This window comes from Sceloporus occidentalis, unplaced genomic scaffold, assembly GCF_023333645.1.
Source record: "Sceloporus occidentalis isolate IW3139 unplaced genomic scaffold, rSceOcc1.0.p SCAF_2, whole genome shotgun sequence".
NCBI lineage: Eukaryota > Metazoa > Chordata > Lepidosauria > Squamata > Phrynosomatidae > Sceloporus > Sceloporus occidentalis.
Genome location: NW_028316982.1, coordinates 178017644 through 178036398, shown reverse-complemented (window position 1 = coordinate 178036398; position 18755 = coordinate 178017644). Strand labels below are relative to the sequence as shown.

The 18755-nt window shown below is 37.8% G+C and overlaps 1 protein-coding gene across 1 annotated transcript in view; it reads left to right on the top strand.

Moving 5' to 3' along the window:
* LOC149319378 (pseudouridine-5'-phosphatase-like) overlaps positions 1-18431 on the top strand; it is an 81051-nt gene extending 62620 nt beyond the window's left edge. Inside the window, exon 4 of the mRNA XM_089511571.1 lies at positions 17098-18431. Within this exon, the coding sequence (XP_089367697.1) occupies positions 17098-17274 (177 nt within the window). The 3' untranslated portion in view covers positions 17275-18431. The remainder of the gene's footprint in view (positions 1-17097) is intronic.
* Positions 18432-18755: the final 324 nt, after the last annotated feature.

Sequence of the window (18755 nt, the reverse complement as noted above, 5' to 3'; positions counted from 1 at the left end):
CCCACTTTTTCCAGGCAAGTATTCTCTTAAGATGCCAGCCACAGATGCTGGCAAAACGTCGGAAAGAAACTCTTCTAGAACATGGCCACATAGCCCAAAAAACCTACAAAAAACTGGAGGGAGACTTATGAAAGTTTTCACTCAGGTCTGGAACTTGAGTATTTAATTAAACTCCCTGGCACCCATGACTCAGTCTGTTGAGAAGCTTCATCTCACGCTCCCTCTCTAAGTTTGTTGTACTCATCTTGCTCATGTGTGATCATCCCAATTTTGTTTTAGGCAGTTTGGCATGCAGTCCAGATTCAAAATTTCATTACCCTGCTAGAATGTCTAGTGATGTATTTCTTCTTATACTGATTGAAGCTTGTGTAATTTTGCAAGACTGTTCTTGAACAGTGATGGAGACTATTCAGAACACACACAGTCACACACCCCTTGGGGAACTGAAAGAGCAGTGTTTTTTGTTCTCTTAAAATCCTAAGTCTTTATACAGTTAACCCAGCAGGATTCCCAAACTGCAAATATTGTAGCTATTTAAAATTCATTTATTCATTAGTACTTCAATAGGGCTGCTGTTAAGTGGGTCACTTAAACACATTTTCCCCATTTTATAGTAGATATTCAGTACATCAAAAGCAGAAAATAAGAAAACTTGAATAATCTGAAAGCTTTATTATGGCACATTACCAAAATGATAAATTTATTTGCTGCATCTATATCTATAATATACAAACTATTTTCAGTACATCTTGTTGGCATGTTGCTGTACATCTTTAAAGGCAGATTTCATCAACTATCATAAACAGCCAATAAAGCTAATACCAGTAGTATTCTGCAAATTGCTGTTTGTATGTAGTTACATGTAAATGTGTGCCTACCTCTTCACCCCAAAATTATATTGTGTTGTGTCTTTCTGGTTGAAGTTTAATAAATGTTGTTGGACCGAGATTGCCAGTTCATGGTTTCTTAGAAATGAAAAGATGTGATGTATATACAGTATGTATCAATAATGAAGAGCTGCTGAAGATTTAAAGAAAAACATGAGTGATTCTCATTTTTAAGAATGAATGCATATAATTGAAATCAACCTTTAAAGTTTATATAGTCTGGTTCAGGGTCTTCTTTTCCAGCCAGTTTTGTGGAAGGTTGTCGACAGGCTCCATCTCCTACAAGGGTCTGTAGATTTCCTTGCCAAGCCATGTGTGTTTATGTGGTCTTGAACATGTATATGCTGTGTGTAGAGAGATCTTGTAGCACCTTTAAAACTAACTAAAGAAAGAAGTTAGCAGCATGAGCTTTCATAGACTTAAGTCTACTTCCTCAGATGTATTTGGTCTGATGTATGTGCTAATTTAGCTAAGAATCTGTCTCATGGAAATGGATATGAGTGTTCTAGTAGCTTACATGAATAGAAGGGGTTGGAACTGGCAGAGTCAGCTGCTACCAGACAGTCCTAAAAGGTAGGGAATAGCTGACACGCATGCATAGCCATGACTGTTGATACCTTCTAGGGATCCCAAGGGCCACTAATCAGATATATAAATATATCCAGGCAAAATATATTCCCTTGGCAGAATTGGCTAGGACATTCTGCCAAGGATGCTTCAATAGCTGCCGTTCTCTTGTATGTTGAGTAGTTTAAAACAATGATCAATGCAGGCAAGCAGATTCTCCCATTTGCCTTGTTTCCCTACCCCACTTTATGATCAATGCAAGGTCAATCTGTGCAGCATTTCCAGCCTTTTAATATTTGTAGGGAATCTAGGGATGACATTAGAAAAGGAAATAATTGCTACAGGAAAGACCCTGAAAACTCCTGAACTCCAGTGTCAAATTATCACTTCTTTCTTTCCTGAGCCCTACTCTCATGTTGATGTCACAAACTGGGTTAGAGTTATGTAGATCTTAACATCAATCATTGTGACAGAAACAGAGATCTTGACCAGGGTAGCTTGCTCACCTCCAAAGCCCAGGTTCTGTCCTGTGAAAACTTTTTTGGTGTTCCTTTTCTTGGCAGAGTTAATTACCAAGCCTTTTTTCTTTGTGCAACATTAAATTATGTTTCATAATTTGTGATCTTTGTACTCTTTGTAATCTTTTCAAAGATAATCTAAGAATATCTCAGTTTGCATTCTTAATTTAGTTCTATGTGGTATTTCCTTGCACCTTGGAGTCTACCCATCTGTATGCTGTGTTGTCTACACCTGTGTGTGTCTAGGAAAAGATTATATCTATTTTTAGTTTCTTTTGATTGGAAGCCTAACTACTTTGTGCAGTTCTTTCCTTGTTAGTCTTGTGAAAAGATCATGGCCTGGCTTCCTTTGTGCATTTGTTTCCTCTTGTCTTCAATTGTAATCCTTGGCTCCATTCTTGTCTTAAATTTGTTCAAAGGCAGGCACCAAATGTTGGGCCTTTTTTCTAAATACAGTGCGCCCGTGCCATACGTGGGCGCGCCATACGCAGCCTTGAGCATACGTGCTCAAGCCGCGGGGCGCGCACGGGGCGGAAGGGGCGGCGCGTCCCAATCAATTGAATGGGTGTGCGTGCCTGTTGCGCCCCGCGCGTGCCCGCCCCATTGTTTCCAATGGGGCTCGAGCATAGGCGGAATTCGCCTTACGCGGAGGGATCCGGAACGGATCCCCCGCGTAAGGCGAGGACGGACTGTAATAAATAATAAAATAAAACTTTTATTTGTATCCCGCTTTTCTGTAACTGGACAATCAAAGCGGCTCACAACATATTAAAATCCACATTTACAACATTGTGTCCCAAATTCCCCTCCTTAAAACAGGATTAAACATGTTACAGTTAAAATATCTATTAAAACAGAATTAAAGATATATATATATCATGAGGACAGAGCGATGGGCTAATACATGATATGAGGGGCAGTCATTCTGTGGCTGGGCACTTTTTATTCAGGAAAGGCCTGCCAGAAGAGAGCCGTCTTCACAGCTTTTTAAAAGCTGTCTAAGCTGGCAGTTTGACGGATCTTGTCCAGCAGGCCGTTCCATAGTTTGGGAGCAATTGCAGAGAAGGCCCTCTGGGAGGTAGCAGTTAGTCTGGTTTTTAAAGGCTGCAATAGATTCCTCCCAGAGGACCTGAGGGTGCGGGGTGGATTATATGGGAGCAGGCGATCCCTCAAATAGGTTGGGCCCAAGCCATGTAGGGCTTTAAAGGTTATAACCAACACTTTGTACTGTTCCCGGAAACTAATAGGCAGCCAGTGAAGAGATTTTAGAACAAGTGTTATTGGATCACTCCTAGTTTTTCCGGTGACCAGTCTGGCTGCCATATTTTGCACTAGTTGAAGTTTTCGGACTAGGCACAAGGGTAGCCCCATGTAGAGCGCATTACAGAAATCAAGTTGTGAAGTTACCAGTGAATGTACAACAGTTTCCAGGTCCTTTACTTCCAGGAAAGGGAGCAGCTGGTGTATCAGCCGAAGCTGATAACAGGCACTGCTGATCATCGCATTCACCTGATTTCTCATGTGAAGCGACGGATCTAGGAGCACCCCCAGACTAAGAACACAGTCCTTTGTGGAGAGTGTGACTCCATCTAGGACTGGAGGTTGCAACCCTATACCTGGTTTGGGGCTCCTACTGTAAGTACCTCCATTTTGTCTGGATTCAGCCTGAGTTTGTTTTTCCTCATCCAGCCCATTACCACTTCAAGACACTGATTGAGGGGAGAAATGCCATCTGTTGTCATAGCTGCTGATCGGGACATGGAGAAATATATTTGGGTGTCATCAGATAACACCCTGCCCCATGTCTGCAAATGATTTCTCCCAGTGGCTTCATATAAATGTTGAATAGCATCGGGGACAGTATGGCGCCTTGAGGGACGCCACATTTAAGCTCCGTTTTTGAGGAGCGACTCTCCCTGAGCATAACCCTCTGGAATCTACCAGAGAAGAAGGACCGGAACCACTGGAGTGCAGTGCCACCAATTCCTAACTCTCCCAGGCATTCCAATAGGATGTCATGATCTATTGTATCGAAGGCCGCTGAGAGGTCTAGAAGCACCAACAGGGTCACACTTCCTCTGTCAATGCTTAGACGAAGATCTTCAGCCAGAACAACCATGGCAGTCTCTTTTATAGAGCTGTATTGCATTTCAAGTGTTGTGGTCTCAACCTCTGAAATCCTGAGATTTGTTGCCTGATGAGGTACTAGAACTTTGAGGCTCAGAATTGTAATTTTTTGTTGTTAACCACCCTTAGGTCAATCTTGACACATGGGGACCCTGTAGATGAGACATTTCCAAGACTCCCTATTTTCCACTCCTTAATTGAGTCCATCCATCTAGCATTATTGTCTTTTCTAATGATTCATGCATTCTCATGATGTAGCCAAAGTATGACAGCCTCTGTTTAGTCATCTTTGCCTCCAGGGAAAATTCAGGCTTGTAAATACTCTTCCCTAAATTGCATATGCCAGAATTCCACAGTGTGTTGCCATGCCGTGACATGGAATCACAGAGCTATAATTATGTAGTGGGAAAGGGCCCATAACCTCAAAAACATGTGAACCTGAAGTAGAATTTACAATCTTCTTGAAAAATATGTGATGAATCTAGCAAGATGCACCAGGTGTCTTTCTATGAATGAGTGTACTTTAGATTCAGAGTTCACAACTTCACAAGTATCTTGTTGCCAACGTGATTCTCTGAGAACTCAATTTTACACTTCTTTCCATTTGCAACAACTTGAACCTCCCCCTCTCCTTGTTTTCCTTTGAACTCTCTTTCCATGTTCTTCTCATTTTCTCTTTTCATTAGCAAAATCCCAGCACTCTGAATTTGTCTAGGTGCAATTTGTCAACATTTTTTGGATATATCCTCTGCATAGACTGCACAATCACAGCTTGTATTCCAAAGCCTCTTAACCTCTCCCTTAATAATGAGTGTGTTTCTGAGTGATCTTCCCTATTGTAAATTAAGCTTGGCTAATGGAACTGCATTTTGTTTCTTGCGTCTAGTATGTATTGGATTCTTTGTCACTTGTAAAATTATTAATTCCCTGTTAGAAGGTCTATCATAATATTTGCTATTATCCAGTGCAATTATTCCCTATTAGAAGCTTTATTATACTATTTGCTATTCCCAGATGCAATTATTTGTATAGTTTGACTCTTGTATATCCATTAAAATTTTTCTGTGCCTAAGACACACTATTGCTGGCACTTAGAGTTCCCTTATTTGAGACTATTCTCAGAGCATATGTAAATTTATACAAGTTTCTGAAGATTACACTCCGTAACAGAATGTTTCCTTTGACTGAAATTCCTCTGGATATTTTAGATATAAATGATCTCAAGTTGTCAAGACCTAATATACTCTGTAAGTGACTGTGAATATAGCATCTTAACTGCTCAATAACTACTTGCAATTTTAATGAGATTTTCAGCAACAATAAGAATTATGAAATGGATGTCTACAGCTCTTGCTCCAAAGAACAAAGTGACCAGTAAAAAACTCATGTAACATTGTACAGTTAAGGTTGGTGAACATGTGGTATTTTCCAGACCTGGCATGTCCCTGATGAGATATCTGCAGACAGTCATAATAATCCATGAGCTACAAGGCAAATTTTGGTGTTTATCTGTGGACAGCATTATGTCAGGTGCCAACTTAATGGTAATTTAATTCTTCGTTCAGTGTTCACATGCAAAAGGGATTGCTTCTTTATAGCGAAATTATTATAAAATTTGCTCATGTTTGAGCAGGAGTAAAACCAGATAATAAATAGCAACAAGAACAAATACCAACTTTTTTGTTTGTTTCATGTATTGCCAGAAGTTGTAGAACATTAACGAGGAAAGTCACCATATTATTTTATTTCAGCTGTTTAAGCCAGTGCTTACATGAATATTTTATGAATTGTGGCATTATATTTCAAACTGATTCACATGTTTAAGTCCAGGTTTTAGACATGAATCAGCAGTAAGCCCCCCATGCTGCCAACTAAGTTTGGTACAATAGTTTGTTTTTTTATATAGCCATATCGTATAGCTTAGATGATGCATATTGAAATACTTTTTGAAGATGGCTGTAGAAAGTCCTTGCTGGACTTCACTGGACATTTTGTTCTGTATTTTTGCCTTCACCCATTAACAGTACTTCACCCAAAGTACTGTCAAAATTTCAAGGGTGTATTCAGGGTGTCTGCACTCTTATTAAATCCTTAATGAAATGTCCCCTGTTCATGCTCTGAGTTTGCTTAGCCATTCATAAATGACTTAGTTCTAAAAGATACTAAGCGGAACAATTTCACTTCATTAGAAATCTCACTTTTAATAATAATAATAATAATAGGTTTTATTTATATACCGCCCAATCACTGGGAATCCGAGCGGTTTAAATAGAGGGGATAACAGACAGTTCCCTGCCCACAGGCTTACAATCTAAAAGACACGACACAAAAGGAGAAGGGAATGGTGAGGGAGGGAGGGAATCAGGTCCAGCATTCTTCTCTCCCTCTGAGGCCTGGACCAAGGCAGATGGACCGGAGGGAGGGCTCTTCTTCTTCAGGCTAGCCCCTGATGAATATTTATACTTTTTGAAGATGGCTGTAGAAAGTCCTTGCTGGACTTCACTGGACTTTTTCTTCTGTATTTCAGACTTCACCCAAGGGGATTTTTAAAATTTTTCTACTAAGTGAATTCTGGACTATCTTCTGATTTCATCACTATACCTGTGTATTCTAGGGGGAGAAATCCTGCATTGTCTTGGGTGCATTTCTGGGTGTGGGATTAACAGTATTGCATAAAATCCCAATATCTAATACTAAAGTAGGTCATCAGCATCTCTTCCTCACCTTTCTCTTCTTTTTCCTTCCTTTCTTCTTCATTTTTTAAAGTAGTCGGCAGACCATTTTTGAAGAAAGGCTATAGCATACAGTGGGCTCTTAGTATCTGCTGGAGTTTGGTTCCAGGAACCCTGTGAATACCCAAATATGTGGATTCTCAAGTCCTATTAAATACAGTGGCATAATGAAATGGCATCCATTATATAAAATGGCAAAAATCAAGGTTTGGCTTTTAGAATTTTTATCTTTTTGAAATCTTTTCAAGTCATGGGTGATTGAATTTATGGATAAAGAATCTGTGGATATAGAGGGCCAACTGTATTCACTTGAGTACTGCCAAGGTGCATTAGCTCCTTGATTAAGAAATCTTCTGACCATTCAAATCTGAAAAATAAATCATACCCCACCAGATCTCTTCCAGTGCAGAAATATGGTTCAATTTGTATTGTTACCACAATGTAACCAAGCTAAGCTTCTCATGGTTTATCAGGATGTTTGTCCTTTCCATTTAGAGGATTGATTGTGTGGCAGACCACCAAACCTCTTTGATGTATTGTCCTGGGCATGTTATAAATGACCAGAATTGGTATTTATCCCTGAACAAAGTCAGGTGATTGTCATGGTTAGAGCTGTGCACACATATCTTGCTTTTAGTAAGGCCTTTGGCAAGGTTCCCCCATGATATTCTTGCAAAAAAGCTAGTAAAATGTGGGCTAGACAAGGCTACTGTTAGGTTGATTTGTACTTGGTTGACTGACTGAACCCAAAGGGTACTCACCAATGGCTCTTCTTCATTCTGGAGGGAAATGGCCAGTGGGATGCCACAGGGTTCTGTCTTGGGCCCACTGCTACTCAATATCTTTATCAACGTCTTGATGTAAGAATAGGGGGCATGCTTATCAAATTTGCATATGACACCAAATTAGGAGGAGTAGCTAATACCACAGAGGAGAAGATCAAAATTCAAAATGACCTTAATAGATTAGAAAGCTGGGCCAAAACTAGCAAAATGAATTTCAACACACAGAAATGTAAAGTACTGCACTTGGGGAGAAAAAAAATGAAATGTACAGATACAGGATGGGGGACATCAGATTTGACAATATATGTGAAAGGGATCTAGGAGTCCAAGCTGAACATGAATCAACAGTGTGATGCAGCATCTAAAAAAGTCAATGCAGTTCTGCATCAATAAAAGAAATATAGGGTCTAGATCGAGGGAAGTAACAGTACCACGGCCTCATTCAGAATACTGTGTACAGATCTGGGCAGCACAATTTAGAAAGGATGTTGACAAACTTGAGTGGATCCAGAGGAGGGTGACCAAAGTTGATGAAAGATCTGGAAACCATGCCCTGTCAGGAATGATTTTGGGAGCTGGGTATGTTACGTCTAGAGAAGTGAAGGTTAAAAGGTGATACAACAGCCCAATTTTAAATATCTGAAGATGGTGCAATTTTGTTTTCTGAAACTCCAGAGAATAAGACCCAGAGCAGTGGATTCAAACTACAGGAAAAGAGACCCCACCTAAACATTAGGAAGAGCGTCCTGATCGTAAGAGCTGTTTGACAGTTGAATACAGTGCTTTGGAGAGTGGTAGAGTCTCCTTTGGAGGTTTTTAAACAGAGCCTGGATGGCCATCTGTCAGGGGTGCTTTGATTGTATATTCCTGCATGTTGGGGGTTGGTCTTGAGGGCCCTTGAGTTCTCTTCCAACTCTATGATGATATGATTTTATGTCCAACCCCCTGTTCAGTGGAAGAAATCCATTTAGAGCATCCTCACTGGGCTACCTGTCCAGTCTCTTTTTGAAGACATCCAGGGAAAGAGACCCCACTACCACACCATGATGCTTTTCTATCTAAAGGTTCCTTCTAATATTCAGTTCAGAGAATTGTCTTTGGTAGTATTCTCCTTATGTCTTTCCCTAAAAATGCACACCATGCCACTCTACGTAAGTCCTTGGTGTTGTGTGCCTTCAGGATGCTTCCAACTTAGAGCAAACCCTAAGGTGAACCTTTTCTGGAGCTGAGAATGTGTACAAAGTAACACAGTGTGTTTCCATGGCCAAACAGGGAATCGAACCTTGATTTCCTAAGTTGCAGTCCATGCTCAAACTACTACACTATGCTGGCTCTTCATAAGTCCTTACAACTGCACATATAAACATGGAATCAACTCAGGAAAGATTTTGGATCCAAGGGAACTGACATTGGATAAATAGACTTACTGATTTTACATATCAATACTAAATGGCCACTTTAAAGAACCGAAAAACCTGCATCATGAAGATTTGAAGATTTAGAGCAAGGGTCATGGTTGCATCTTTCTACAGCCTATTAAATTTTGTCCCGCTTCCACAATTACTGGTATATAAATATGCGTAATACTCTTAATATTTTAATATCTCTGTGCCAGTGCATTCAAGAAAGTGAAACTATCCTTGAGTTTTGCTCATGCAAGCTGGTTTTTGAGCATTTTGTATGGCTTCCTTGCTGTTACAGTTGATTGTGGTTCTATATCAACAGTATTTGTATAGGTGCTTAGCAATCTCAACTTCCTGCTTGTTGCTGATATTGAAATTGCCATTAGACAGAACTACTATCCTTACAAGAGAGAAGAGATCATGTTAGGTACTCATCCAGGTACCAAGAAGAAAAACAGTAACTAAAGACAACATGTTCATGAGCACATCTGGTATTTGTGATTGACAAAACAACAAGCTACCTTTGCGTTCCTAACTTGGAAGTCTTTGGATTTATGCTGGGAAATTCTCATATCTTTGGATTTACTGTACTAATAGATATATTAAAGGAGATGTCAGTGACAGCTGCAGGGCCAGTTTGGATTCCTTTTTTTTTACCTCTGCAAGACTCAGTCATTATTCAGCCCAAAATACTGCTAGGTTGTTGACAATAGGTGTCAACTAATGAAAACTGAAGGAAGAATGGGTACATTTATTTGTTGCAACATTAAAACCACCATAATTATGGGTCATTTTCCCAGCTTCTTCAGTAATTAAGTGTTTTAATTGCCTCCGGTTCTGAGGAATTAGTTAAGCTTTTCCATTATGCATATTGCATTCCACAGTCATTGTCGGTTTTTTCATACAATAAGCTTAATGGCATCATGGAAGTCAATTAGGTTTTCCAAGGGAACTTTCTGAAGTACATGTATTTGTATGGTGTGGATTAAAGAAAAAGTTTCTGAACAGCCTTGATAATGATGTTTTGTGTGATGCAAAATCATCTAAAGGCCAAGTATGTCAGACTTGTTCTTTTTCTGCTTTCTGAATTCAGAATGAAATTCAATGGCAGGGATTTATGTCCACAGAACCCACAGACAGGATTGCTGTTCCAGAATTTGACAGCTGTTGTTCAAAACATAGCAATATTTGTTGGGTCCTTATTTTTAGAAATAGTGGTCAGTAGTCTGTGACTGAAAGGGTATTAAGACATTGTCATAAGAATAGCCTCAATTATTTTCAGAAATATTGATGGGAAAGCTTTGCTTTGTAATTCAAATAGAAACTTTACATTAACTAGAAAGTGTGTGCAGTTTTTAAATGATTCTTTCACTTTCTACACTACATTAATATTTGCCAGTGACTCATTCAAGACTTTTAAAAGCATTCTTAGCATCAGTTGTGAAACTCTTTAATCTTCAGCTGGAAATGAAAATTAAATGAGAGAATTTAGTGAACATGCAAAGACGACTTACGCAAGTTAAAAAGAATTTGTGCTGCCTCATTGGAAGATACTACATTTCAGTTTATTATATTTCAAAAAAGCTGTCTTTTAAACTAATATGATTAGATTGTTGTTTACTGAAATATTCAGGGACACAAGATCCCATACTTATGTGGTTAAGGCTTACATTCATTGAGCAGTTCCAACTTGACTGCATCTGTTGCATCAGTGGTACTTACGTTATCCAAGTTTTCACTGATTCAGTAGATCTATTTTAGTTGGGACTGACAATTGGGTTTTGGTCTAAGAAAATCCATACAGTAATGATGTGCATGGATGTTTTCTGGTGGTTAATCAGTTTGCACTTGAAGTCTAACCTTTTTTTTCGTTTCTCTCTGCATGTAGTCTGAGCCTGAGGAGCTCAGTTGTGTCTTTTCATGCAGTATGATCATCAAGGTGTAACCTCAAAATGGTCAGTAGATGCTTGGGAGTTGCTAAGTAAGGGAGGAAGCTCAAAATATCTGGGAAAGCTAACAGGGCAGATGTGCCCTAACCTAGCTCTATTCAGGAACAGTTGGCTTTAAAAGAAGTTTGCAAGGGAATCCTCATCCACTAGACTAGCATCAAGATACCAGAAATCACAGTTCCAGGATTTCTCACCCATGGGACAATTCCTGTAAATAAGAAAACAATGGACATTGAAACAGTGTTATCAAGCCACCTCTCTACTCTTTCCCACCAGATTTCACTTTTCTTTCTATGTTTTCTCCTGTTATCCCTTTTGGTAGATTTATCCCAGTTTTCTAGATTTAAGTGTGAAACCATGTTCAGGCAATGTAGTAACTTTGATATCATTATTATTATTATTATTAACCTTTATTTATAAAGTGCTGTAAATTTACATATCATAAAAGGTATTTACATGTAAATATCTTTGCTATCATTTGTGAGAGAAGAGTTCTGTCATGCTGTGACATGATATGGGGTTTAAAGATCCTCTCTCTCATCACTAATGGTAGAATAAAATCCTGTTAAATTTTCTGTTCAATATCTGTAGTCTGTTTTGTGGAATATGTGACTCTTTTAACAGATATGTCCAGGCAGGTGTCAGTCACGTAGTGGTATATTCTGTTAATTCAGATTTATGGTAGTCATACATGTGTTTAACTTAGATGTGCAATGTCTGCCAAACCAAAAGATAGTGACTTAGGTCCAAAACTCACGGCAGAAATAATCCAATTTGAGACCACTTTAACTGCCCTGGCTCAATGCTAAGGAATTCTGGGAACTGTAATTTTGTAAGGTATTTAGCCTTCTCTGTCAGAGAGCTTTGGTACCTCAGTAAACTACAATCCCCAGGATTCCCTAGGACTGTGCCAGGGCAATTAAAGCGGTCTCAAACTGGATGATTTCTGCAGTGTGTTTTGGACCTTAGTGTCAAATCATCCTGAAAGTCTGAATGAGATCCTTTAGTTCAGATGTTCAGATGTGCAAAATTAAAAGTGAATTTTGCCACTTTTTTTGTTATCCCTACCTCATATGTTGGTAAAATATGGCCCTGCAGATATTTTTGGACAGCAGTTCTTGTGAGCCCAAACCGGCATAGCCAGTTGTGAAGAATTTTTTTTTTGTCCTCATCCTCTTTCTACTGGAAGGTTTTGTTTTGTTTTGTTTTGTTTCATTTAGTAATGTTGGCATTGAGAAGATAGTGAAAGAAAACTTGAGAAACACAGACTTTGGGGTCAATTGCAGTAGCTGTCTCCATTGGGAGTGCATGAACAGGGAAACAGAGACTGCATCTGCACTGCAGAAATTATCCAGGTTGACACCACTTTAACTGTCATGGCTCAATGCTATGGAATTCTGGAATTTGTAGTTTGGTGAGACATTTAGCCTTCTCTGTCAGGGAGCTCTGGTGCCACAACAACTACAACTCTCAGAATTGCTGTTCAAAGGTGTCAACCTGGATTATTTCTGCAGTGCAGATGTGGTGTGAGAGGAGAGCAGATAAATCTGCCTTCCCAGGTACCTCGTACTGTATATGTTAAATGAAAACTTGCATTATAAATTTGGTCATCAAAATGAAAATCACAAAAAAGTGTAGACTGGTGTAAGAAGGAATAGCTGGGTGTAAGGAGATCTTGTAGCACCTTTGGGGCTAACTACAGTCTACTTCCTCAAATGCATCTGAGGAAGTAGACTTACATCTATGAAAACTCATGCTGCCTACTTCTTTCTTTCAGTTAGTCTCAAAGGTGCTACAAGATCTCTTTACATACTGATTCCACAGACTAACATGGCTATTTCTTTGAATAGTTGGGTGTATTTTTCTAGAAGCCTTCAAATGGTCTCTGGAAGGTTCAAAAATATGCCAGATTTGCCTCACCTAATTGTTTCATTTAACAAGTGTGTATTGTTGGGTTTGAAGGAAAGGTTTGCTGAAACATGTTGAACTGGTCTTTTCCCCCTCTTTTCTGTTTGTGTAGCAGAACCTTTCCCTATTCCTTTCATGTTATTTCTGCCTCTGGTGCCCAATTTTCTGTTAAAGAAGTAAGTCTCAGCAATTTGTTATCTTCATTAACTGAGATATACCTGCAATTAATGTTTTGCTTAGGGCATGTCTTTATGAGACACGTTTGAGGGCCAGATTTTTACAGAGTAATTGCTGTATATCCTCAATATGCCGTATATCCTCAACAGACAAGTGTGGATTTTGGTCAAGTGCTTGTCCTGCCTATTAATGAACTTGTAATGAACATATTGCTGTATTTGTACAGCAGCCACTGTGTTGCTATTGGATGTAAGAGCTATGTTGTTGCAGAATTCTCCTATAATTCAGCGTTCCTCTGGAAATTTAATTTTTTTTGTACTATGGCTGTGCAGGGGCAAAAGGAATCTTTAACAGTAGGTAGAATTATTGTTTATTTTCAGATATCATGTTAGTTTCTGATCAACATCAGTCAGGATTGTGCTTTCCCTGTGGGAGAGAATGCATGCCTCTGGATTCAAATCAGTATCCCGAATGTCATCTTCCCTATTTCTAAGAATTTTTTTATGTAGATAATTAGTCACAATGGGGACAATTTGCAGTCTGTAAGGAAAACATTTTTAACACATATTCAAGAAGGAGTCAAGTTTAAAGTCTGGAAGGAAAATGTCATGTTTCTTAATTCTTATTCAGAGCCAAACTACTTTATATATCAATTTTCAGCATCCTTGAGATTCTCTGGTGACTCTGGACATTAGTCTGTGAGGAAGAAGAGGGAAACAGAATCATCAAACATGTAATTGGGGGAAGGAAGGGATGTGCAGGGATCCAGGTAATCATCCAAATCTACTGAATGCACAAGAAGTTGTATTTGATACTAGTTTTATAACTAGCATATCAGTCTGTCTACCACTAATATGAGGTATGTTTTTAAAAAGTTTCTAGGTTAAATGAAAGTAAACAAATTACTGATTATCCAGAATTCCAAAATATTACAAAGTTCAAAATTGTCCACATGGCTGGCTGAGAAAGTGTGGCACCTTTGTTTTCTGATAGTTCATGGTACACAAACTTTGTTTCATGCATAAAATTATTTTTAAAATTTATTTATGAAATATAGCTTTCAGGCTATGTGTATAAGGTGTATACGAAACATAATGTTTTGGCTTGGGCCCCATCTCCAAGATATCTCATGTATATGCAAATATTAAAAAAATAAATAAACCTGAAATCCAAAACATTTCTTGTCCTAATCATTTCAGACAGGGGAGACTCAACCTGCATTATATTTATTACATAATTATATTTATTATACATTGATATTATATAACTAGGTGGTGATATTATCCTTTAGAATATACATACATTTAACATGTAACATTTGAGTTATTTACTTATTAATAATTTAATGTGTGTATATCTGTCTCTGTGTGTATACATATGCTAAAATGCACTAACAAGGTTGAAATAGCAGCTAACATGCAATGTCAATAAAACTAAGTATTACAAAGTGGCATGCTCCTTTAAAACAGAGAAAAGATATAGAAGAAAGTGACCTTTCATTTTGGCACCGAGTTCCATGTATGAGGTGCTAACCCCAAGAAAGCTCTGCACACATCATCAGAACTTAAAGGGCAGGCAAATAGCTTGTATTCTGTTAACAGAATAATATGCAAGGCAATTGGGAGTCGGAATGATAAATCTTAGAACACACACATCTTCTGTAAGCACGACTGTCTTTTCATTTGTAACCTTCTAAGGTCAGGTGTATTGTGGGTTGATTCATGATCTTCATTGCAGCAAAAATTCTGAACATAGGAAAATGTGAAGAAATCTGATTGCATAGAAGAGCCTGCACATTGAGAAAATATGCATGGTTCTTCCCTGAGACCTTATGCTCAATGTATGAAGGTTAAAAGTGAAACTATAGAAGCATAGGGTTGTTGACATTGAGATTAGTTTACCACTCATCTATGCTTTCCTTGAAGCCATATATCCTCTATTCTTTCTTTGCATTCATGTGTCTAAAATTTTCAAGAAACTTTTTGGCCAAACAGATTTCTTTATCTCATTATTTTTAGCAAATTAATTGACACATATGCGGTGTATGTACTGCAGTGGTGACCTATCTAAATGAATATTTGTCTATTGATATATAATCATTTGGTTTCAGATTGCAGTGTGTGATATCTATGCCTATTAATTTATAAAAACTAAGTTTGGAAAGAGTTATGTCTGAATTTTCTTCATTTTGTAAATGTTAAGTTAGTCCTTGTGTCGTTTTATTCTGACCTTTACTTACTATCAAGCTAGAGTACCATCCAAGACAAATTGTAGGCCAAGAGATTCTATTCTCTAATGTGGATATAAAACACTTAAATTAATAACTTAACTGAATGTTGGGAACAGAGAGAATGCAAAGAAATATATTTTACAAATAAAATTAGCTCATTTAATTTTCAAAATATAGGTCTGATGAGTATTTATTGCTTAATAAAGAATAAGAATGACTTAAATAAAATTCTTGTTTCTGGAATTTGCCTCAGACTGAGAACTGTGCAATATATAAGTAAAAGTATTAAAATATTTTGTCTGTAATTTGCTTAGCTTTTAATGACAACAATAATGCATAGTTCTTACCATACCACAGCAGTATTATATTAGGAAATAACCATATATTATTTTACTAACTCAAATGTTTTCATAATGACAGTGATAATAAAACATTATGTTGAATTACTCTGTGTGTGTGTTCCCAGCAGCAGTACTTCAAATTCTTTCATTCTTTTTAGCAATCATCTGTTACACTCTGAAGTATAGCACTTTGGCATCCGTTTTTCTGCTTTTAAGGTTTTTTTTTTCATTTTAGATTTATTTTGTTTATGTTCAACACATCATAAACAATGAACTTATTTAAAATATATTAAGTCTTCAGAACAATAATATGTTTGATACTGATAATAATACCAAAATAATATTCAGGGTTCTTTCATTAGAGGCTTTTCTGCACCTATAATACTTAGATGGTCTGCCAGTGTTTTCTGTTTTTGGACCTTTGTCTTGAGTTTGGGATTGCAGGATAGATGTTCCCAGGGAAGTGGCATGGGGAGGAACAGCATGCCTCCAGTACCAACAGACAAAATCACTGTGGAACAGTATATGATATGGTCTGATAAATAAGTTGAAATTTAATTCAGTCCATCAAACAATGAGTAGATTATAATGAGGATCTGTTCATGAGGCAGTAGGAGATGCACTTAAAAGTATGCCTGTATCTATCTGTCACTGAATTATGATGCGTTTTATAACAAACTACTACACTTATACATGCAAACCCAAAAGATCCACTTAATAGCTGAATCTCCCTTATCCAGAATTCCAAAATCCGAAATAGTCCAAAAACCAAAACATTTTCCATAGGTGCTTGAGGTAGTGACACCTTTGCTTTCTGATGGTTCAATGTACACACACTTTGTTTCATGCAAATATTATTTAAAACATTGTATAAAATTTACCTGCAGGCTTTGTGGATAAGGTGTATATGAAACAAAGACGAATTTTATGTTTAGGTTTGAGTCCCATCTCCAAGATATCTTATTATGTATGACTATACGTATTTCAAAATACAGTAAAATAATAATAATCCAAAATCCAAAACAACTCTGGTCCCAAGCCTTTCAGCTAAGGAAGACTCAGTCTGTAGTAGTGGAGTGTATCCTACACTCCTGCTGTCTCTGAGGAAGGAGTTTCATTCTGGGCAAATGGGTGTGGAATAATTCTCCTCCCTTATCTTGCCCCTACCTAAAAAACCCAGTGCCAGAGGTATAGAAAACACTTCTGAGCATGTTTTTGATGCCAAAGGAAGCCGCTGGGGGGGGGGGGCGGGGAGAGGATCCTGACACATAATTTCTGGCAGGTATACTTTCCACAAGAAGTTCAGTTTATGGTTTAAAAATTGCATTCTTAAATGTATTTAAGTAATTGCTTTCCACAAAATTATACAAACTCTGTCAGTCAACTAATTCTTAAAAGCAAATAATTTGTAATACACAGTTATAATAGCATCCATCTTCTGTTCACGATTTTGCTTTTCTTTCTGATTCTCAGTGTCTTGTATTTGAAGATGCTCCCAATGGGGTGAAGGCTTCACTGACAGCTGGGATGCAAGTGGTCATGATTCCAGATGAAAACTTGGACAAGGAACTTACAAAAGAAGCCACTCTAGTGCTCCAGTCTATGAATGATTTCAAGCCAGAACTGTTCGGTTTACCACCATTTGACTGAGAACTATCTTTTAATGATTATTTTAATTCAACCGTCCTAAGCAGAGGGAATGATAGATTTTAGTTGACTGTTTTAATCATGTGTTTTGATTTTATAACAGTAATTTACTTGCTAATTCATTAATTCAAATGTAGAAATGTGTAGCACCTTTCTTCTTCGGAAACAAACCCAGACACTTCCATAAAATTTACCCCATCACTACCAGCGGCTACAGAAGGGAAGGTAGTGAAACTCTTGTTATCCAAGTAAAGTTCCTTCATGTGTCTAAATGCACACCCAATGGAATCTGTTGTTTTAGCTCTGTCTGGCATTTCACATTTCTGCTATTTTTAGTCTTCATTTTTTTCAGGAGAGGATATACATAATTCTTTTGCAAAAATTTTATCTACCTTAGTGAGGCTCACCACATAGATTGGGAGGCTGCAGGCAGGCCCTGTTAATTTCTGTTTTAATGCTGGACTTTGAACTCCTTTAAAAGTAATTCATCTAGTAGCATTATGCAGACAGCTACTAGCTATCCAATCAAGCATGCCTGTCATTATTGCATTTTCTCATGCACAAACTAACCATGTTCTTTTGCCATTACATAACTTCTGTCATTTTTTATCTAGTGCCTTTACATTTTTATCTTTCCTTTGCTGCCAATGGTATATCAAAAATTTGTTGTTAGGGAACTCTTTGTTCCTCGAACTCCAGGAAGTGCAGCAGTAATTCTCCTTCTCCCCTTCCGTCTCCCAACTTTCTTTCTTGCTTGCTTGATTAACCCTGTCTGATGAATGCATGTCTCCATTGTTCAGATTCAGTTTGCTGACATTTCTGAAGTTTTCCTGTGAATTGTGTGTTTTGAATATGTTCACAACATGTTTAGCAATGTCATTACAATGTTGCTTTTGGAAAATAGAATAATGCCCAAAATAAACTCATGGCCAAATTCTGCATCTGGGGGGGGGAAAGAACCCTATAATCTGAATCAATTTTCTAATTGTAGGCATTTGCATGTATTTGCTTTATTTTGTATAATTCCATTGCTGCTATGGGAATAAACAAGGGACTCAATACAACAATATCTCCTATCTGACAAATACCCTGTTTTGACTTAAGGGCTCACCAGCATATTTCAAACTTATCTTTTAAGACCATAGAAAGGAAAAAACCAAACAAACAAACTAGTAAACTAACAAAAAGATTGCTGGATTATTAACTTGTTAAATTATGGTGTATGCATCCAGTTCCGTGTGTGGAAAAGTTACCCTTTTTTACTACACCTCCCAAAACCTTTACACAACATGCTCCACCTGAGAGTTGTGAAATGTTAACTGCTTCTTTGCACTCTCTGTGATTCATACATATGAATCTTGTGGCTGTACAAAGCAACAGTGGAAGCATTTTAGATATTAGTAGGCAATAGCTGACATAATATTCTGATGTGGTAGAGAGATGCTGGAGAGTATAGCCATAAAAATGACAAGTGTAAAGCTGAT